The 24,165-nt window shown below is 40.7% G+C and overlaps 1 protein-coding gene across 1 annotated transcript in view; it reads right to left on the minus strand.

Annotated features, from left to right (window-relative positions):
* Positions 1 to 24,165, minus strand: part of SLC9A9 (solute carrier family 9 member A9) — a 273,537-nt gene that overhangs the window by 195,557 nt on the left and 53,815 nt on the right. Inside the window, exons 5-6 of the mRNA XM_083739541.1 lie at positions 13,358 to 13,473; positions 5,137 to 5,242 (exon numbers count right to left, since the gene is read on the minus strand). Of these exons, the coding sequence (XP_083595667.1) occupies positions 5,137 to 5,242; positions 13,358 to 13,473 (222 nt within the window). The remainder of the gene's footprint in view (positions 1 to 5,136; positions 5,243 to 13,357; positions 13,474 to 24,165) is intronic.

The following is a 24,165-nucleotide window of genomic DNA, read 5'->3' on the forward strand; positions in this document are numbered from 1 at the left end:
TATTATTATTATTATTATTCCTGCTCCTGCAGGATCACTGTGGGGCTTCAGAGCCCTCTGTCAATGAAGGATCTCTGGTGACATATTTTTTCAAGTCAAAACAGACTTCCCATTGAAGGGCACTGGATTCAGCTGGCTAGCCTGTGTGCAGAGATCTTTCCTTATATCTTGTGATTACAGAACTTGATTATAATTTCTCTTGATCATTCTTTGCTCCAGGAGGTGAGAGTAGGAAATCTGAGGGTCCATTCAATATCCATATCAGTCAGTTGTAGCTCAGGGCTCCATTCTGCTATCCAGCCCCTCTCAGAACTCAGTCACATTTGTGCCCTCTATCTCCTTTAAGACCTTTCACATGCAGGCTCAATCCGCACACATTTATTTCTCAAATCCTTCTCCCATCTATCAGTTAAAAGAGATAGTATAAAACCTGCATCTACTACTGCTGCTGCTTCATTTATTTTGGAAGATACTTCATCTAAATATTTAAGTGAGGGCAGAGGATATAGGTACCCATTCCATTTCCATTTCTTTCTTTAAAGAAGGGAAATCTCCCTGTCTCTATGGGTTTGGTCCCACAATCCTCAGCATGCCTTCTTATTCTTCCAGGCCCATATCATCATTGTGCATCAACATTCATTTTTAGGCTTCTGGGTTTTTTTTATAGAATATTTATTAAGGTTTTTAATAATAATACAATAAAGGTAAAAATAAAATAAAAAATAAAAATAGTAACAAAAATACAAAAGTAAAAATAATTAAAAAAAGAAACATACAGATTTTCCATTTCTCATTTTCCTTTAACATGTTTCCCGAACCTCCTCATACCTCCCTTTTTTGTATTCTGATTCAAATTGTTAGTTCAGCAAATCCTTGCCATTAAGTTTTAACCTGTTTCTAAGCCTGTTTCTCATATTCCATTAAAGCATTACAGCTGGAGACCACTTAATTTCTATCCAACATCATTCTAACATTCATTAATTTTACAATATTTCTGTAGGTAGTCTTTAAATTTCTTCCATTCTTCTTCTGCCGACTCTTCTCCCTGGTCTCGGATTCTGCCGGTCATTTCTGCCAATCCCATATAGTCCATCACCTTCATCTGCCATTCTTCCAGAGTAGGTAAATCTTGTGTCTTCCAGTACTTTGCAATAAGTATTCTTGCTGCTGTTGTAGCATACATAAAGAAAGTTCTATCCTTCTTTGGCACCAATTGGCCGACCATTCCCAGGAGAAAGGCCTCTGGTTTCTTCAGGAAGGTATATTTAAATACCTTTTTCATTTCATTGTAAATCATTTCCTCAGCATGATTTACAATGAAATGAAAGGAAGGTATATTTAAATACCTTTTTCATTTCATTGTAAATCATTTCTTATTCTTCCAGGCCCATATCATCATTGTGCATCAACATTCATTTTTAGCCTTCTGTTGTTGTTGTTGTGGTGGTGGTGGTGGTGGTGTGTGTGTGTGTGTGAACATTCTTGCTTCACATTGCAGCAAGGCTGGTATTCGGGTGGATTTTTTTAAGGGTTGGAATTAAGCCATCATGTTAGGTTCCTGTGCACAATCTGTGCTGAATTAAATCTTTCAATCATGGTTGCCCTGTGAGCATATGAAGTCTGTTTTGAACATTACAATGATGTAAACGAACAGCAATGCAAGGCACTTGAGGCATTGGTGTGATGCCTGAAGCTGTTCTTAGTGGCCATTTTGGTGTCTGTTTTCATGATTTGGTTGCACGTGAGAGGAAATGAGCTGGGCGATTTTTTTCTGGTTTTTATTTTGAGTCACAGGCTGTTTGAGAGAGAATAGACAGAATAAGAAGAGTACTAGCATATTCCTTTTGACGCTAGCTTAGGAGCAGTGTCCTCTTTCTCAAGCAAGAGGAAATGCTGCTGCTTAGATGATATCTCTGCTGCAGTGAGGTTCCAGGTTTTTGAACTCACCAGGCTCTTTATTTGTGGAACCTCAGACTGCACCATCTAAAAACAAAGAAAATGACTTCTTCCCACCCCCAGCTACTGCTTTAGTCATATGCAAATTTATGCAGATTAAATAAATTAAAACATGATTTTCATCTTTACTTAGGAAATTCTTAATTATGAGGTTTATAGCCAGTGGTATTCCTACTCAGAGTAGATGCATTGAAATTGATGGAAATGATTAACTTGGGTACATTGATGTTAATGGGTCTACTCTGAATAGAACTTAGTTGAACGCTGCACAACTTCAAGGTTTCATGTAGGGTTTTGCTGTCTAAATGTACTGATTGTGACAACTTGATGCACCAGGGTAGCTGTTCCTTCAATATACATTGTATAATCTGTGTCTTGTGTTAATAGGGACTATTGCCCCATGCCTAATGTTGCTCTCTTCCTCCCCCCCCCCCCGAACAGCAGTGACCATTTTGTGCGTGTCCAATTAATGTGCAACTACCGACATGCGGGTCCTTTTGGACACGGAAGAGGGCAGAACAGGGACGGAACAGGGGGCAGGGCAGAACGGGGGGGCAGACTTTTGCGCACTCTGCTAATGTGTGTGGGGGCATGCCAAATGGTTACTGCCTGTATTTTTTGTTAATGTGCTGCCAAGTCTTCCTGTGACTGCTGTGAAAGTGTTTGTGTGTGCGTGTATATTTTCATTGTTACCCTCTATTTCTTCACCTTCATACCATCTTTCAAAATGTTCATACAGTTGTCTGAAATGCATTTGAGATGAAATTAGAGTCCCAGTGAAATCACCAGAGGCTTTATAAAGTATCATAGGTATTGTTCATAACTCTTGCCCCAGAAAATAACTCACATTTTGCAGTAAGGAGAGAAGGGAGAGGGGCTTTGGCTAGTAAACCTGCTTTGTCCTAAGGTGAACCTCTGTTGAGCTAATATTGAACAGATAATAAACATAGTGAAATGCTGTTTGTACTTATGAACCAGCAATGTATTTGCTATACCTGATCCCACCTATTTACAAAATTGCATTGACAAATTCCTTTTGAACTGCACACCTTGCAGTTACAGTCCAAATCATTGTGGCTGGTGGTCCCTAGATCCACCACTGCAACAAAGGCAAACTACCAAATAAACATCTGTTCATCAATAATATCAACATTGTAACATTTCAAATTTATTCCAAACCAGACACAATCAATCACAAAAACCAACACAATGCCAATCAATATTTTTACCTAAATACAGTGCGTAAGATGGATTCAGATCTCCTAATATCTTCTCAGAGTTCGGCAAGTAATACCATTCACAGGATTGTTGATGACATGCTTATTTTATAATCTATTGGTAGCCATGTGCCTTTTGGACAGAAACTGTATAACTGGGATATATTTAAACCCAGAGAACAAAAACACTTTTTAAAGGAAATATACTATAATCATTGGTATTAATTGGTATTAGAATGCTAGGTTTCTATGAATCTGTGTAAATGCTTTTAACATGCCCACTGTGTTCAATTACTTCGTTGTTTGTAAAAGAGACTTCTGCCATATCCTGCCTTGTTTTTAACAGACATACAAAAGAAACAAGTTGAGATCTTATCAATCTTCTTTCTTCCTTTTGCCAATTAGTACCTAACTGACAAATACTTCTATAGCAACCAATATTACTCCTACATAAATATTATAAATTCACAGATTCTTCTAAATAGGGAAAAAATTGTATTGGGTTGTATCCACATTCATGAGAGTATAAGTTCATCCTCACAACTGTTGAATTCCCTAAACCATCTCCTGAAGATTAGGGGATCTTAAGAAAAGACCTGGAACATGGTGTGAGGGTTAGCAACTTATCGCTCGCCATTTGGATAGCAAAAGACCTAACACCAAAAATATTTAAAGCTGAAATTCAACTAAAAAAAATATCTGACCATAATGCAGTGTTTGTTTGGCTGAAGGGGTAAAAGAAAAAATCAATAAGAAGGAGGCTAAATGAAACACTATTAAACGATGAAAAAACAGTAGATAAAGCATTAAGGGGTTTTTTTTGGATTTAATCTAAACAAAGGAACAGACTCCAAAATTGTCTGGGACGCCAGCAAAGCAGTCCCTAGAAGATTTTTTTATAAAAGAAAATTGAATTCATAGAAACCAAAAAGAGAAAATAAGCACAAAATTGTGGAAGAAATCAGAAAAAATGAAAAAGAATTATATACAAATCTGGATAACGCAGAACTTAAAAGAAACATTAAACTACTCCAATAAATGAATAAACTGAACAGCTCGCAAAATTACTATTTAAAGGGGCATAATAGTGCTGGAGGAGACTCTTGAGAGTCCCATGGACTGCAAGAAGATCAAACCTCTCCATTCTTAAGGAAATCAGCCCTGAGTGCTCACTGGAAGGACAGACCGTGAAGCTGAGGCTCCAATACTTTGGCAACCTCATGAGAAGAGAAGACTCCCTGGAAAAGCCCCTGTTGGGAAAGATTGAGGGCACAAGGAGAAGGGGACGACAGAGGAAGAGATGGTTGGATAGTGTTCTCGAAGCTCCCAGTATGAGTTTGACCAAACTGAGGGAGGCAGTGGAAGACAGGAGTGCCTGACGTGCTCTGGTCCATGGGCTCACGAAGAAGCGGACACGACTAAACAACTAAACAGCAACAATAGTGCTTTAAACGTATGGAGTTAATGTGGCCTTGGACTGCACACATAGTATAGCTTTAAAGCATATTCTAAGTATATTCTTTCCCTCAAAGAATTCTGGGCATTGTTGTTTATCCCTCACAGAGTTCCTTTTCTCAGCAACTCAGTGCCCAGAATTGCTTGACGGGCCAAATGGTTATATGTGATCCTCCTTTTCAATACTGTTTTACACCTGCAAACATTTGGGACTTCATTTCCAATCAGTGTGTGTCCGATAACTCCCCAACTTTTTATTCATCGTTGTCCTGCTTTTGTTGCGCTACAGTGCAATAGATGGCCATAGTGAAATAATACTGGGGCAGCATCTCAGAACAACTACTGAAATGGCCTGCCACCATTAACACACTATTAGCATGTCAATGTCATGCCACTGAATACCCTCTGGGAAAAGCACCTGTATGGAGGGGCCTATAATGATGGCCTCCATTTGTAAGTTAATAATCAACATTTTCACTTTACAAAAGATCCCAGCATTTGCACTTACTGTGTGAGAACTATAGCCACGGCATCATTTAGGACACTTTCACCAAAGAGGAGGGTGTAGAGATCTGTATCAACATGAAGCTCATGGAAAATAGCCAGGACTGTCACTAGAAGGAATAACAAAAAGAACTTGTCATGTTCAGAGATCTGCCATATCCAATGTCTCTCATCTGGGCAAATCTTGGGTTAGGTTTTAGGCTTAGGCTGCAAACCCAACCCCACTTACCTGTAAGTATGTCCTACTGAATAGGAGTTACTTGGTTAGGATTTTGCTGTTTCTCAATCTGCAGTACGTTTCCGAGCACAATTCAAAGTGTTGTGGTTGACCTTTAAAACCCTAAACGGCCTTGGCCCAGTATACCTAAAGGAGCGTCTCCACACCCATCGTTCTGCCCGGACGCTGAGGTTCTGGCAGTTACCTCACTGAGAGAAGCAAAGCTACAGGGAACCAGGCAGAGGGCCTTCTCGGTAGTGGTGCACGCCCTGTGGAACACCCTCCCATCAGATGTAAAAGAGATAAATAACTATCTGACTTTTAGAAGACATCTGAAGGCAGCCTTGTTCAGGGAAGTTTTTAATGTGTGACATTTTAATGTATTTTTAATCTTTGTTGGAAGCTGCCCAGAGTGGCTGGGGAAACATAATTCTTTCTGGAGGTCCATTCTTAACCTGAAACTGTTCGTAACCAGAGGTACCACTTTAGCTTATGGGGCCTCCCACTGCTGCCACGCTGCCGCTGCACAATTTCTGTTCCCATCCCAAAGCAAAGTTCTTAACCCGAGGTACTATTTCTGGGTTAGTGGAGTCTGTAACCTGAAGCGCCTGTAACCCAAGGTACCATTGTAACCATTTTTTTTTATTTTATTTCTGATGTTACATTATTAACCTGCTATATAGTTTTTGCAGTCACCCAAAGATGGGTATCTGTATCTAGATTGTTTCAGGCACCAGAGGGACATAGATTTTCCCATCAGGAATCCATTGGAAAAATTACTAATGATTTGTAGTATTGGAAAAAATAGACAGTATCTCATTGCATTTGTTTCACTACTGCTGTGGTACATTGCTGTGCAATTGACTATAAGAGCAATCCTAATAGTCACTAGAATGAGCAACTTTGGAAGCAGAGGGTCTTCAACCTAGCTGGGGTCACCAACCCCAGCTCAGCCAAATATATGCTGTAATAAATTGCTCACCCCAAAGCCAAAGCTGTTGTAAGAACCCCCCTCCCTTCCTGGGGCATCAGTTGTTTGGAATTCTTTGCTCTGCAGACACCTTTATCTTGTGCATATGCTTTTTGGAGTGGAAGGATGGTCCTTTTTAGAGAGGGATGCTCCTTTGAGACTCCATCTGTACTATATTTAAAACTGTATTGTACCACCTTAGATAGAGAATCCTGTCGGTTGTTAATGGTGCTGAGAGTCGTTAGGAGACCCCTATTCTGCTCACAAAGTGGTTTAACTATCAACCCCCTTCCAGAAAACTCTGGGAACTGTAGCTTTGTCGGGAGGAATAGGACTGTCCTAATGACTCTCACCATCCTTAACAAACTAGAGTTCCCAGGATTCTTTGGGGGAAGTGCAGGTTTACACTGCAGTAATGGAACTGGAAAGTAGCGGAATCAATGGGAATTACAACAGAGTTGAGCAATAAACCTGTAATTTAAAAAATACACAGCACCAAAGCAGCTGGCATATTCTCTTTGAGCCTCTTGTTTCCTTCCCACTTTTCATTGGCCAAGGGGAGAGACGCTTCCCCACTAAACCAACCATGTTGAAAAACCCTTATGCTAAAAATAACTGTTCCAGTTGTAATTATAGATTCCTGGCACTGCTAATCAGCCATCCTACTCAAGGCTTAGTTCAAGAAAAAAACAAACCCATCAATAAAGCATTTTAATTACCAAGCTATTTCCTCCCTCCCTACAACTTATAAAATATTTTCCAGCTGTTTTGCGTGACTTGGGGGGGGGCAGGGCAACCCACATCAGCCATACAGCTGTAACCATAGAAACCCCAAACAGAAAAGAGCATTCTGATTATCAGCCTAAATGAAGGTAAGCGAGTTCACGTAGCTTTGAAACAGTTCTGCTTCAGCAAACCTTTATTGAGGCAAATGTTTTCCAAAGCCTTAAATGTCAAAGTGGAGGGGGGGGGGGAGGTACAAGTATGCAAAGTAATTTCCGATTAGAATGTCAATACCTCCAGAACGCTGATATTAAGAGCTGAATTAGTTCGGCCTTTTCAAGGTTGTGTCTCTTTAGGATGTAGGTGGGAGAATAGAGTTTGAATGTTTCCCACGTCCAAGGAAAGTCCCCTGCACATAGGAAAATTAGTATGTAAGGGTAGGGAGAAAGGCTAGCTGGAGTCTTTCTCCCTGAAACAAAGCTTCAGAAAGCTTTAACATGGTGGAAGATTCCCTTTTGCAGCCCATCACCCACATTTTGAAATAGTGCAGATCAGTGGATGAATTGGACTAAATTGTTCTCAGAGCAGACCCACAGCAATCAATGGGTTTAAATTAGCCCAAGGAAGATGTTGTGTGGTATTTCTGAATCTGTACTGAAAATTTATCGAAAAGTCACTTGTCCTTCTCCCTTCCCCATTCTTAATGCATTGTAAGGAGAGCCTTGCTGGTGATTGAGCTCCTAGTGATTGCTCAGGAGATGGTACAAGTCTCTCAGTACTTCTGCTTTTCCCGATTCTCCTTTCTATATAATAGTCTGTAAGGCAGGCATGGAGAAACTGTGTACATTCTGATGCTGCTACAGTCCAGCTCCCATAAACCTCAATCAGTGTGGCCAATGGTCAGAGATGATGGAAGTTGCAGTTCAACAACATCAGGCAGGCCACAGGCTCCCCATCACTGCTCTAAGCCAGGGGTGAGGAAGCTGTAGCCGGCGAGCTGAACTAGGCCCACTAGGCTTCACATTGGGCCTGCAAGACTATTTCAGGCAAGCCACACCTATCTGCCCTGCACCTGATGACATCAGCATTTCAACAGGTATGGGCAGGGTTTGGCGGAAAGTAGGGGTAGCAGGTCTAAACCACAGAGCCTAGGGCTTGCCGATCAGAAGGTTGGCAGTTCGAATCCCTGCGATGGGGTGAGCTCCCGTTGCTTGGTCCCTGCTCCTGCCAACCTAGCAGTTCGAAAGCACGTCAAAGTGCAAGTAGTAGTGCTCCGGTGGGAAGGTAAACGGCATTTCCGTGAGCTGCCCTGTTTCGCCAGAAGCGGCTTAGTCATGCTGGCCACATAATCCGGAAACTATACACCGGCTCCCTTGGCCAGTAAAGCGAGATGAGCACCGCAACCCCAGAGTCGTTCGCGGCCGGACCTAACGGTCAGGGGTCCCTTTACCTTTACCTAGGGGTATCCGGCACCAAGGCTCTTTTCAAATCCCAGGGCAAGGTGGTGCTTTGAGAGGGAATTCTCAAGATGCTACCCTGTGCTTTGAATTCGTCACCTGAAGATCATTGGATTTTTAAAGCACTATGAAAATTGGACTTTGAAAGGTTTTTTTGGAGAACCCTGGGGGCAAAAAGCAAGGCCACTTGATGTCATTGCGGCGCACCACACTGAAAGAGCCTTGATACAATTAATATGCATGATTGAATTAATATGGATAAAACACTGCAAAAAAGTGAGGTCCCTGTATGCCTTGGTAATGTAGAAGGTGAAGGGAATGAAATTCAAAGAAAGAACTGAAACCTGTGGCAGATCAGAGGATGCTGCAGTTCATGAATTAATGTGAGGTGCTTGCCTGATTAGTCAATGTTTGAAGAAGTGGAATGCATAGCATGGTGATCCTACATAACAATTAAGGAAACAGAATGGGTGAACTCTGACCTCTTTTAATGGAGCTCTTAGCTGACCTATTTGGTCAACTTGTGGGATCCACGTGAATGGGACTGATACCACTGATCACAGCAGTTATGCGGTAGTCCTGTGGGGATGGATCTTCTTCCCCATGATATTTAACATCTATATGAAGCTGTTGGGAGCCACCATTAGGGGATTTAGGCCAATAAGACTTCAGTACACTGAAGACACAGCTCTGTTCTTGTCTCACCTTTCTATCAGAATCAGGTAAAGCTGATTATTTGCCTAAAATCCTAAGGGTTTTCTTTGTGAGTACAGGGAGGAGAAGAAAACCATCTTAAATAGATCTATATATGGCATTTGGCAGTTCTGATCTGATCAATCAATCAATCAATCTGCGATTGCATCAAACTGCCTCTTGTATCTAATACAGACTTATGTGTGAGCTGTTCGTGCATTATTGGGTTTTGTTTTTTTAATGCCCAAGTCATTATATGCATTAAAAATAGATGTATATTATACTTATAAAAGAGCGAAGCCCCGTGCTGCAGCATAATTTTGTACTAATACATATGCATTTTATGCATAATATATATACTATATAATTATATAGAAATAATTTGTATATATGTCTCTATATATCTCTATCTATACAGTTATGTGCATTTTTGTATATGCTGATTACTTTTGGAAACCCAGAGTGCATCTATGCATGCATGCATGAGATAATAGTTCATATTTTTTGTTCATATTTTTAGCAGAACCAGAGGAAGTTATGAGCAGAGCAGGGATTAGGAAAAAAAGCTGTGCAAATAAGCTCAACACTGAGATTTTTACAAAATCCAATCCACACTTGGAAGGATGAGGTTGAAAAGCTTCTCTTATAGCCACGTTCAAGACACATATTGGTGCCATTTGTTAGGTAGTGGAGTTTCTCTATTAAGTGTATAAACAAAGCTGTTAGGAAAAAAAAGTTTATTGCTCAGCAATGAATATTCTGTGCTGAATGTCTTACTCCATAGCAAGATTAAAAAAAATAGAAAATAAAAATATCTCCAGTATTTGGAAACTCTAGGAGGGAAACATGAACCTAAAATAAATAAATTGCTCATTGTTTTCTTATATATGTTGGAAGCTGCCCAGAATGGCTGGGGCAACCCAGCCAGATAGGCAGGGTATAACAACAACAACAACAACAGCAGCAACGATGATGAGAGACATTTCAAAAATATGCAAAAGCAGTATTGTGAATGCACATTTCACTATGGAAACCAAACTGGTTACAAATAGTACTCAACCAAAATTACAGTTATTTTGTCAGTGTAACTACAGAAAATGTAACTTACCTGGATGTAAGTCTCAACTCAAAGGGGCTTACTTCTGAGTAGACATATATAGGATTGCACTGTGAATCACTTAAAATTGCACCTATACCAGCATTAATTATCCAGGTCCACTCAAACACTTCCAGCTGTTTTATTAAGTTCCTTGGTAATAAGTAAGAAAAGATGGGCCTTCTAGTCCCATTTGTTGATTTTTAAAACAAATGTGGCTATTGATTTGAACCCTAAAATAGCTTTCTTGTTCCTTATCATTACATTAAAACAAGCACATATGTGACAATGGGGAACAGATAACTAAAACTCTTGTAAAACATAATTTGTATTCACTTCGGATCATTCTGAAGAATTAGTAGAATTTTCTTATTCAATTGAACAGGAAACCATACTGGAATAGTATCAAGCCTCATTGAGTTCAATAAGCATACATTGAATTGCAACCCAAAATTGAAATTCTAAGCACCCATAACTTGAGAAGAATCCTACAGATATCAATGAGATTCATTTCAGACTTGATATGTATAAAGCCAGTCTTGAAAGTTCAGGGCCTGTTAATATGATTTGATGCAGGCATATGGTGAAGTGGTGATGTAATTTGTTTTGCAGCGTGACCAAGGACCAATTTTTCAATGAGTGCTGATTTTTTAATCACATCACCCCTGAGACTTTTCATAATTGGCTAGAGTGGTGTGGAAAATCATAGATAAAAGGATAGTTGTTTTTTCATCATAGTTAGCAAGAGATTATCAAGTAGCTGTGTTCTACCTCCACCAAAAAATGTGTATCACATTTATTTATAAAAATTGTTATATACTGCTTGCTATAAAAAAGTATATTGAAGTGGTTTACAGCAATAAGACATAAAACATTACTCTAAACACCTTACAACAACAAATCTGTATAATAAAACAATATAAAAATCATTAGTTGTATGCCTCCCATGATGTATTGTTTTGTATTTTCATTAACACATCGGTCTCTTAGTGGTTGTTCCACATATTTATTTTATTAGATTAGATTAGATTAGATTAGATTATGAAAGCTTTCACTGCACTTGAGTCTTGCCATTACTGAATCATTCATGTTTTTTCTTGGTCCTTGACTGGGTTATTTTGCCTTTGTTATAGAGGGAATTGTAGTCCAACAAAAGGTTTTCCATCTCAGATATAAGGTTTCTGTGGCTGAAAGCTGAATGTTCCTAGCAAATTTTACGTAAGAGATGACAGCACAACAGCCTTGTTTCCCCATGATGTATCTTAGACCTCTGGCATTAACAAATGGCATGGAAAAGAACGACACTGCCGTCTTAATGTACAATCCATTTTGTACTTGTCTGAAAATATGCATTTTGAGAGGAAGATGTGCATTTAAAATTAAAAGTGCATATGAAATATTTTGAGAACTTTTTTTAAAAAGGTGGATCAATGCAGAAAGCAAAATAGAACTAAGTGGGGGGGGGGACTCTACAAAAAGATACAGACTAAACATACAGATGTGTTTGTCTCTATCAGCCATGCCTCCATGTACCAAAAGGAAATGTCAAACGTGTCATTGAATCCATTGGGATTTGAGTGCTGTTTTAAAGACACTCTTCCTGTTCCAGCACTCATAATCTCTTCATAGGACTGTAGAGCAGGCTGCAGTCTTAGGAACAGAAAATGATGTGCAATAATATTACAGGACCACGTCATTCAGATCCCTGAGTGAATATCAGAGTAGAGCTGCAACCACATCTTGCCTAAAGCAAAATATGGAATAAATTGGGCATCTCCAGCTTTGACGGGACATCTTTGGGAATATTTACTTTGGGAAACATACTATTTCTTGGGGGCTTTGTATGCTAACCTGAGAAACCACAAGCAGATCAGTGTTCGTGGCTATGGAGTGGGGTTAATGGTTTTGAATTTGGAAGAGGGAAACCTCTGTTCAAATCCTGGAGCAAATATGAGACCCACTAGTCCAGCCATTCTATCTTTCTTTAAGTGAAATGTTCATGTGTTTTATCAATCTATGAATGGGGGTCTGCTGACTAACCCCACCCTTTGTGTCACACACTCTAAGTAGCCTCAGCATTGGTCTACTTAGGGTGTTGAGGTGGGACTAGCACAACCCAGTTCATAGATTGATATAACATTGAATCCAAAACATAAAACAATGGGTACAAAAATATATAAAATTCTTATCCACTAACCTATCGATAAAGACAGATTCTATACACATCACTAAAAGTTGAACACCACCATAAGGGAGAGCTTAATTACCAAATAAAAAAGGGTAAAGGACCCCTGATAGTTAAGTCCAGTTGCAGAAGACTCTGGGGTTGTGGCTCTTATCTCGCTTTACAGATTGAGTGAACCGGCGTTTGTCTGCAGACAGTTTTTCTGGGTCATGTGGCCAGCATGACTAAGCCGCTTCTGGCACAACAGAACACTGAAACCAGAGCAGTGCACAGAAACACCGTTTACCTTCCCGCTGGAGCGGTACCTATTTATCTACTTGCACTTTGACGTGATTTTGAACTGCTAGGTTGGCAGGAGCAGGGACTGAGCAACGGGAACTTACTCTGTCATGGGGATTCGAACTGCCAACCTTCTGATCGGCAAGCCCAAGAGGCTCAGTGGTATAGAGCACAGTGCCACCCATGTCCCAAATACCAAATTACCAAATACGCCCCCAAAGGTCTTAGCATGACATCTCAAAATTGATAATGATGGTGCCAGGCATGTTGCCCTGGGGAGAGCATTCAACAGACGGGTGGCCACCACTATGAAGGCCCACTCTCATGTGACCACCCTTAGGACCTTCCTCAGGTGGGGCACCTGGAGAAGACCCTCTGGTGAAGACTGCAGGGTTTGGGCCAGTTCATATGGGGAGAGGGAGTGAGAAGTTTATCTGAAAAGTGCTTTCCCCCATGCCTGATCTGTGAGATGATAAAATGGGAGAAACTATTGTACATTCTGCCACTCTAAATTCTCTGGATTAATGTATATGAGTTTAAAACATTAATATTTTTTATTAAGTAGGCAAAAAAAATACGGTATATACAAAATAATGTATATTTACCTGGATCCGTAGCAGACATTAAAGAACCAAATAATAAACAGTCAGTGAAGTGAAAGTCTCCTTTCTTCAGCTGGCTAAGTTGGACCATAGCCTGTACGAAGCCATACATTATCAACCTGCAGGATTGGACAAAAAAATAAAATAAAGACTATTCAGAACAATTACGGAACCCTATTTTCTTTTCACAACTTTTGAAGTGGTTTCATGTTTAAACTGCTAGGATGTACATTTCCCAATGTCTTTTTATTGTGTGTGATTATAGCAGTGCAGAGGGTAAATTGCTGCAGTCTATAAATCTAGTTCTGTTTTAGGCCTGAAATATTGTATCAAGATTTTCTAGACATTTGAGGAATGGCCCCCACCCCAAAAGCCTACCTTTACACCAAATATTAGCAATTTATTCACTTTGTGACAGATGACAATATATTTAGCCATTCATTTTACAGAAGTAATCTGAAGAAGAGATTATCAAAATCAGCCTGTCAGATATTGTAGAACCTTCGCACAAACTAGCGTGAGAGGAGATGTTGTGCTGACTAGTTCTGACAATTCTAAAAGGATCGCTTTTGCAGCTTTCATTGCTTCATTGCTACTTATTTATTAAATAAATGTTACAAGTACAGGCTATATTAAAATGTTCAGGCTTGTAGCTGAAAACAAGATGGATATTAATACTTGTGAGAACAATCCATCAAAAAGTCAGGTTTGGAAACATGGGGCATCAATCTTGCTAACTTTCTGTGTGTGAGAGAGGACAAGTCATTGGACTGTGTATTTAACTGTAAAAGAAAAACCCTAAATTAGGTTATTTGATTGGCATGGCAGTTAAACATTTAGCACATATTGAGAACCTGACAAGTGTTACTCTTTTTGCAAACTGGAAAGTTGATGTCAATTGCCCCAGTATCTACATGTCTCATTCTGCCTGGCTACACAGTCAAATATGCATAAAGCTAAGACCTATCTGGGTGTCAGAACATATCATAGCTGAGGTTCATTGCAAATGATGTAAGCATCCTTTAATTATTTTTTTAAAGGTTTGGGTCTGAGGAAACACATGTAGGATAACACAACTAGAGCTGCTACCATCTCTATTACCTCAATGCCTCTCAGCCCCAATGACGTACCATATGTCAGGATTAGGGATGGGCAAACCTGCCATTTCCCCCTTTCTAATTTTTCCATTCCTAAGTTTAGTTCTCCACATTTCCACATCAGTGTAGGTTTTTTGTTTTTAAAAAAGTCCTCATGAAGATTCACCAGCATTTAAATACAGATGCCTCCCACCATGCACATATTTGCATGAAATTTTGCCGAATATGCACATTTGAAAAGCATTCACCCTCCATATAATGTAATGTTATGTTGTTATTTTTTATATAAATATATGCTTTTGCATGCAAACTTTATCCCAGGAAATGCATTTTACCATTATCTACACATTACTTGACTGGAAAACTGCAAAATTCAGAGAAGTGTGAATTTCAAAGGATGACAGTGTGTTTCAGTTCTTTCATTGTTTTGTGAGGTGCAATCTTGGTAGATTCACCTTTAAATGTGAAGTGAAATAAATTTCTCACCCAGTCCTAGTCAGGACCCAGAAATATTTTGAGGAAAAGATGATGACGGTGCTAATGCAGCTGCTTAACCTGGCGCTTCTTTTGTCAGCTGGCAATATGAAGAAGAAGAAGAAGAAGAGTTTGGATTTGATATCCCGCCTTTCACTCCCCTTCAGGAGTCTCAAAGCGGCTAACATTCTCCTTTCCCTTCCTCCCCCACAACAAACACTCTGTGAGGTGAGTGGGGCTGAGAGACTTCACAGAAGTGTGACTGGCCCAAGGTCACCCAGCAGCTGCATGTGGAGGAGCGGAGACGCGAACCCGGTTCCCCAGATTAGGAGACTACCGCTCTTAACCACTACACCACACTGAATATGGCGCCACCCATTTTCACAGCGGCCCACTGTGATCACCCATCCCCACTGCAGGCTGCTCACTGATCTACCCCTTAGCAACCTTACTATGAGAGGGCACCAGGGTTCTGCTGCCTCCCCTCCCGCCATCTTTTTGCTCAGGGCCTCCTCAGACCTGTCACAGGCCCTGAGCTGTGGAGATGTTTTTGACTATCAGTACTTTATAGTTATGGGACGCAGGTGGCGCTGTGGGTTAAAGCCTCAGCGCCTAGGACTTGCCGATTGAAAGGTCGCGGTTCGAATCCCTGCGGCGGGGTGCGCTCCCGCTGCTCGGTCCCAGCACCTGCCAACCTAGCAGTTCGAAAGCACCTCCGGGTGCAAGTAGATAAATAGGGACCGCTTACCAGCGGGAAGGTAAACGGCGTTTCCGTATGCAGCTCTGGCTCGCCAGATGCAGCTTTGTCACGCTGGCCACGTGACCCGGAAGTGTCTCCGGACAGCGCTGGCCCCTGGCCTCTTAAGTGAGATGGGCGCACAACCCCAGAGTCTGTCAAGACTGGCCCGTACGGGCAGGGGTACCTTTACCTTTACCTTTTACTTTATAGTTAAAGCTATGGTTTTCCCAGTAGTGATGTATGGAAGTGAGAGCTGGACCATAAAGAAAGCTGATTGCCGAAGTATTGATGCTTTTGAATTATGGTCTGGAGGAGACTCTTGAGAGTCCCATGGACTGCAAGAAGATCAAACCTATCCATTCTGAAGGAAATCAGCCCTGAGTGCTCACTGGAAGGACAGATCGTGAAGCTGAGGCTCCGATACTTTGGCCACCTCATGAGAAGAGAAGACTCCCTGGAAAAGACGCTGATGTTGGGGAAGATGGAGGGCACAAGGAGAGGGGACAACAGAGGACGACATGGTTGGATAATGTTCTCGAAGCTACCAGCATGAGTTTGACTAAACTGCGGGAGGCAGAAGTGCCTGGCGTGCTCTGGTCCATGGGGCCACGAAGAGTGGGACACAACTAAATGACTAAACAACAACAACAACTTTATCTTCATAGCTAAAGTATGCTGACAGCAATCAGCACAAGGTGCAGAGGGGCTGAAAGTGCTTTTTGGGAAGCAATTCCGCACAGAGAAAAAATGGAAACATATCTACTTGCCTATGTTTGAAAGCAGGCAGAAGCCTATAAAAAGTTTGTGCGCACATGCAAGAGAAACTGAAGTTAGGAACTGAATCCTTGCAGCTGGCGGCCATAATTGTACCTAATGGAAGCTGCTGTCCTTTTGAAGCCACACACAAAAATTAATTAGAAGGCTCTGTTTAAATGAAGCTCTGTTCCATGTACAACAAACCACATTGCATGTTCCCTATCCAGACACCTAAATCTATTTATTGATTGTATGTCGAGGCGAGGTCTTTTCCTTTGTTAAATAGTGACTTCTTGCTGTAATCTTTTGGAACACATTAATGAGTGCAGATTGCATCGAAGTACAGTAAAGTTTTAAGCACACAGTTCTTTCTGTGTCACATGTTGCTATGGTAATGGCTGAAATTTTAATGTACATCTCACTCACCCAATCTGTTTTCTAACCCAGTATCGAATTCTCCTGTCCTAATATGTCATCAGGGATCTTACTATGCCTAGACATGATTATGTTGTAGCCTAAGGCGTCTTTGATGGCTGCTATAGACTGAAAACATGTAATCAAACATAATGAAGAGTTAACTGGGCTTCTGTTTGTTTGTTTGTTTGTAGCCACATTAAAGAGCAAATGTAATGCAGTGAAAATGAGGGACTATAGGGATGGCTTGTTCAATTCATTCTGTACTGTATGTTAAGCCACAAAAGCTTTATTGTATCAGATTCATGGCCCATCCAGCCTTGGTTTAATTACCCCAGAATCTGCTATAACTGCTCAGCCTTGGAATGCTTGAAGTAATAATTTGGAGCAAATGCTTTTGCAAATTTGATGAGTACCTGTAATATCTGCAGCTGCAAACTTTATAAATCATGCAAACAAGAGGCTGAAGTGCATGCCAGATCGTAGTCTAGCTGGCCACAGATTTTGGGTCTGACATGGATTGAAGGACATGTTAGGCAGAGGCAGGGAATGTAGTCATGACCAGGCTGTCGGACATGTATTGAATCAGACACATGGGATCTGAGGGCCAAAAGCAGGAAACATAATGATGGACAGCCAATGCCAGATTGGCTAGATGAGCTGCAGCACAATGGGGGCAAGGCAGGGGCCAGGTGAGAGCAGTTTTGTGTTATTACCTAAACAAGTTACTTAGCTGCCAGCCCAGAAGGAAAGGTTTTGTACAGCTTGGCACCTTTTCCATTGTACTGAAAGGTCAACTGATCGGCATCAGCTGCAGAGTCAGCTAACACTATTCAGGACAGCACTGCAACCTGATCTGTCTGTTGGGTCAAGGGCTCAGAGAGCCGGTGGCACAGCAGTCAAGTTTCTGAACACTGGGTACTGGGTGCCCCAGTTCAAGGGCCCCCCTGCTGCCTTACATTGTGCAGTGAATACATTTTCATTTGAACTGGGAAACTCTTACTTGTATCCCAGAACAATGTCTGTAGCTCCAGCCATTGGTGGAATGTTTCCCTTAACATTTTGCTATCTTTATCATGCTTTTCATGAAGGCCAGTGGCTCGGTCCCTGGAATCTTCAGTATATAATAATCAGATGATGGGCAAGACATCTCTGCCTGGTGCTCTTAGAAGGCCACTATGACGGAGGCAGTGAGAGATTTTACTTTCTTGGGCTCTGTGATCACTGCAGATGGTGACAGCAGTCACAGAATTAAAAGAAGCCTGCTTCTTGGGAGAAAAGCAATGACAAACCTAGACAGCATCTTAAAAGGCAGAAACATCACCTTGTCGACAAAGGTCCGTATAGTTAAAGCTATGGTTTTCCCAGTAGTGATGTATAGAAGTGAGAGCTGGACCATAAAGAAGGCTGATTGCCGAAGAATTGATGCTTTTGAATTATGGTGCTGGAGGAGACTCTTGAGAGTCCCATGGACTACAAGAAGATCAAACCTATCCATTGTGAAGGAAATCAGCCCTGAGTGCTCACTGGAAGGACAGATCCTGAAGCTGAGGCTCCAATATGTTGGCCACCTCATGAGAAGAGAAGACTCCCTGGAAAAGACGGGAAAGATGGAGGGCACAAGGAGAGGGGACAACAGAGGACGACATGGTTGGATAATGTTCTCGAAGCTACCAGCATGAGTTTGACTAAACTGTGGGAGGCAGTGGAAGACAGAAGTGCCTGGCGTGCTCTGGTCCATGGGGCCACGAAGAGTGGGACACAACTAAATGACTAAACAACAACTTGACTATAGTAGACCACTGAACTAGAGGGATGAAAAGTTCAGTTGGGTAAGCTTCCCATGATTGTTAATATCCACAAGCAATTCTTCTAAATTCAGGGCACCCTGGTTTCTGTACTCTGGCACCCCCACACCACCCATCAGCCCTCTTCAGGTGTTCACTGAAGAATGAGTAAAGATGGCTTCAGGAATGCAACACGTAATCAGTGATGGCTCTTCCCATTCATGTGTTGAAAACCTTTTGCACAGTGAACCAGCTTTCTTTGGAATCAGCCATTTACTGATTGGCTCAGAAGGATCACCAACTTACATGATGTCACCCAGGGGGTGCAGCTAGTGCCATGTTTGTGAATTCTGTGATGAACAAGAGGGATAAGGTTTCTCTGAAAAGAGAGTGCCAAATTTGCATTTGAGATCTAAACATAATATTGTAATATTCCATTACATTTCTAACATATATGTGTACGTGTGTGTTGGATTAAATATATGAATATTATACTACATCACAAATACATATTTATTTCATTGTAGAACATGGTGTTCCAGAGCTCAGCTTCTATCGATTATTATTACTGTGTATACCTAAAACCTGAATCTTCACCATGAAGAATATTCACTTGATCTCTGAATAATGACTAAATCGCATAATTACTATGACAAATGAGGCATGAAATAGTATCAAAAGTAGGCAGTCCAAAACCTAGTGTCAGTGAATCTTTCAACTTGCTGCAAACTATTTGAATTTTAAATCAAAGCTACCTTAGTTATTAACAAAACATAAAAAAAATCTCACCATGACTGATTACATAGATTGACTGAATGAACTTTAAAAACAAATTCTCAGAGGTCAAAGAATAACCTTGTGAAATTAATCAGAAATTGTGATTATAGTTTGACCTCTGACTATGACTCTCATAATTAATAATATAATTGCAAATGCTTCCATGGTAGAAAAATTAAGAAAAACAAATAATAAGTGAAGCTGCAAGAGAAAGTGATTGAAAGCCAGTTTCAACATAAAGATGTGCATTTTTTTTAAAAAATTGTCCAGTAGCACCTTAGAGACCAACTAAGTTTGTTCTGGGTACTGTATAATCTTTCATGTGCATGCACAATGAAACAGCAGTCAGCAGACCCTTATATATAGTGGGAGGGTGGAAGAAGTGTGCATGCACACAAAAGCTTATACCCAGAACAAACTTAGTTGGTCTCTAAGGTGCTACTGGACAATTTATTTTTATTTTTATTTATTTTGACTGTGTCAGATCAACACGGCTACCTACCTGAATAAAGATGTGCAGTTTATTCTCAGGTGACCGTGGTTGTAAAAATGGTTTGTCAACACCTATGGTTTAGGTCACAATTTAGAGATGGAGAAATCTGTCAGTTTCAATTCCTCATTTTTATGATTTTAAATTTACTTCGCCCAATTTTCATATCAGTTTGTGATTTAAAAAAAAAAACCCTCACAAAAAATTCATTTTCATTTCCATTTCTTCTAATAGGACAGTTTTGCAAGTCCTTTCCCCTAATATAATGCAGTTTTGTCAACTTTCATTTGAGTTGGAGAACTACATAGAAAAATTCAGAGAAGTGCTAATTTTGAAGGACAATGTGTTTTACTTTACACATTGTTTTGGAAAGTGTGAATTAGGTAATTAATGTGAAGCAAATGCATTTCTTATAAATCCTTAGAACATATATGTTGCTCTGTGGAATGTGTAGCCCCATTCTGCAAGTTTAACTCTTCCTGCACTGCAATCATGACAAAAATCACCTCCTGCACTGCAATTACACTTAGAAAAAAAAGCGGCAAATCTCCCCTCCCCACATGCTGTCATCCTGATAAAAATTGCCCAGCAACTTTAATAAAATAAATAAAAAAACAAATATGTGGTTTCATGCAATGTAATTAGCATCACATGTGGTTGGACCTACATAACAGGGTTAGGAAGAGTTCAGTAATGTGATTCTGTTCTCGGTCTGTGTGTATACAATATAACATGTGTACTGTGCCTATGTTTGTGACAGAAAATTCTAATGTACCCTTCTCCATGAAATGTTAGTCATCTATGTGTAGGGTCTTTTTTGTGGACGACTGTTCAGACAGGCTACCCACCCACCTCACAAACACAGGTTGAAGTGATGTTTCCCATTTCCCTGAAGTGGCTGACTCCCAGAACAGTTTGACGACATGAACTATTATTTGTGTCGACCAGTGTTACTTCATATTTACACTTTGGAGCCTGACACTGCAATTCTTATTTGGATGCGGTCCTATTCAGTAGAGCTTGCTTTCAAGTAAGTGTGCATATGATTGCAGCCTTAAATATTTAATGTCCTATCTTTAAAACGCGAGAACTTGGCAATAAACTATTTTCAATCTAAATGCACTTAAAATGGTGTTCTTTGCTCTTTTGCGACAAGATATGGCCTTCACTACAGCCCCTCACGTTGTCTCAAAATGAGATTATACTACCATTAACAGATAATTAAGATCAGTTTGTGACTTTCAGAGTAATATAAATGAGATTAGGGAATAACCCACTGTAAAATCTGGCATGAAATTAACCATAAAAAAGCATGTTTGACTTGACTTTAACATTTTTATTGGATTAACTGAACTACACAGTGACAACAGCATGAGCACAAATGGACTGGAGGTGCTTATGGTCCAAAGAAAATGCTGTGAAATAATGACTTGTACTGGCCTTACTAGGTCACGGTTAGATAATTTATGTTGGACAATTCCTGTGGCTTTTAAAAAATAAATAAATGGCAGGCTTAAAACTAATTTATTACCAATAAAAAAGCATTTCACAATTAGAAAAAATGTATAATTCATACTCCCTCCCCCTCCTCAGGCTTTGCCTAATGACAAGTAATTTTATCCACTAAGTAATGCCAGTTGGCTCCAAGCATTTTAGTGCAATTAGCAAAACTAAATAATGGTATCTGGATTATAGTAATATAATATAGTTCCAGTCTAGAGGTAGAGACCCTCAAGTGCTGTGTTGCGTATGATTAGTAGTCCAGACAAGGATGTATATGTGTTAGAGCATGTTAGATGCACCACCCAGGCTTACATACCTGCAGATGTACACACATTGGTGATGCACACTGATTGTGCATCAGCCAAGGTGAGTCTGGAAAAGACTCTTGCCTGAAATCTTGGAGATTTGTTGCCATTCAGTGTTGACAGTGTTGGGCTAGATCATGGGTAGTCAACCTAAGGCCCGTGGGCCGGATTCGGCTCAGTTGCCTTCTAAATCCGGCCCAAGGACGGTCCGCGAATCAGCATGTTTTTACATGAGTAGAATGTGTCCTTTTATTTAAAATGCATCTCTGGCTTATTTGTGGGGCCTGCCTGGTGTTTTTACATGAGTAGAATGTGTGCTTTTATTTAAAATGCATCTCTGGGTTCTTAGTGGGGCACAGGAATTTGTTCGGGTTTTTTTGTTTTCAAAATATAGTCTGGCCCACCGCATGGTCTGAGGGATGGTGGACTGGCCCCCTGCTGAAAAAGTTTGCTGACCCCTGGGATAGATGGAATAGTGGTCTGCCTCTGTGTGGGCAGCTTCTTATGTTCCTAAACTCTGCTGCTCCAATATAAGACAGAGAAGGGAGAAAAAGAAGTGGCCATGGAATAGGAGTTACAGGGCAAGCAATGGAGAAAATCTGGGGGTATCTCCAACCCATCATCCCTGCCTCACGAAGCGCTCCTCTCATAAGGAGTTTCAGTTGCACATTTTCCTGTCTAAATGGGCACAGCCATTGAACTCTTTTTAAAAATGTTTTCATTAAACATTTTCTTGGGTTACAAAAGTACATGTTGGGTGGTGATGATTTTGCAATGATCAAAAAGGTGGAAGAAGCACAGTAAAAACATAGGGAGGGAATGATTTGAAAATGACAGAGTATGCAAGCCCTGTAAAAAGTGAGTGAGCAAATCATGGTTATTCCAGAATAAAACACTAGTAGGAAAACTGCCCAACAGGTGTCAGGGAATAGCTGCCACCTCCCTTGACATGAGTGCACACCTCTGCAGGGATGCCCACCTCGTGTAGTGGAAAAAAAAACATTGGTTAGGGATATTTACCTTCTTCCTCATGAATCCTGGTAACGTTTCCCAAAGGACAAGTCAGTTTGGTAGTTAAGACAAACTATTGTAAAGAACTCTCTAACCAGCTTTTAAATAAGGACATCAGCCAAGCAAATTAAGGATACTGTAAAGTTTAATTACATCCTGCTTGTTAAGTCCCTGATATATTCTACTATCAAAGCAATAGTCTAGAAGTGCAGTCACAAAACCAAGTGTTCACAGTTCTGTGATTAGGGGCCTCTGAGGAAGGTCCACTTTTGCAATGGGCCACCCCCTTTCAAGAAGGGTTTTTCTCTTCCCATTCTTCACAGCTGGTTACCCTCTCCTCCTTATTCCCCTGGCCAACCACAGAACAGTCCCATCTCTTGGTTTCCACTTTCTCTTAAAACTATCCACATTTCCTGTTCTTTTATCTTTCTTATCTCCTGTCTGCTCCTCACAGCATTCCATTTTGTTTTGATTCCAAGCCCTTCCTCTACTACATCAGTGGCTTCATCTCCCAAAGGTGGGTATGCTAAACTTCAGCCAAAGGTGCTACTAGAACTGTGAATACGGCCACTATCCCAGGTGGATGCATTACGTGTGAATGTGTGTAACCAGGTACAATTGTAGGAGAGAAACACACATGACTGACCCCGTTGAACTTGGGACTCAGAAAAGAAAAAGCGCTTTATATGCGCTGTATATCCATTATAACACTGTGACACCAGATGGCGCTGTGGAGTTCCTTTTTTGCCAACCTGATTTCTCATACAAAATTTACAGTGCATTTAACTAAAATGCTTCTTTGATGTGTCTAGATCCAGCCTTAGTTTAGCCACTGATGCACCCACATTGTCACTATGTGGGATTGTTCTTCAAATAAAGGGGTGGATATAAAGAAGAGTTGTGCATTGGCTCTGACTCAATCCCAGATCCTGAACTCAGAACTCAATCAGGAAGATTCAGGTGAATCCATATTTGGCCAGAGAGGACTGAGGCAGCCCTGGACCTCCCTGGGATGAATTGGCTCCCCCTGGAATGATAAAGTGGGGGAAGGGAAGGAGGGAAGGGAGATATGCAGGACACTGCTGCAGGCATAGTAATTTAATACCTAGTGTTCAATAATTCCAATTTTGCAAGTTAAAAAAGGAACTACGTGTCTGTCTGAGCTATAGCAAACCTGGTGATTATGTTACAGATAGGTAGCCGTGTTGGTCTGCCATAGTCAAAACAAAAAAAATTCCTTCCAGTAGCACCTTAAAGACCAACTAAGTTAGTTCTTGGTATGAGCTTTCGTGTGCATGCACGAAAGAAGAAGTGTGCATGCACACGAAAGCTCATACCAAGAACTAACTTAGTTGGTCTTTAAGGTGCTACTGGAAGGAATTTTTTTTGTTTTGACTCTGGTGATTATGATGATTTTTTGTGACAGCTAATGATGTCTGTCATGGGCAGTGCCTTCAC

Source organism: Podarcis gaigeae (genome assembly GCF_964106915.1).
Source record: "Podarcis gaigeae genome assembly, chromosome: 5".
NCBI classification, from domain to species: Eukaryota; Metazoa; Chordata; class Lepidosauria; order Squamata; family Lacertidae; genus Podarcis; species Podarcis gaigeae.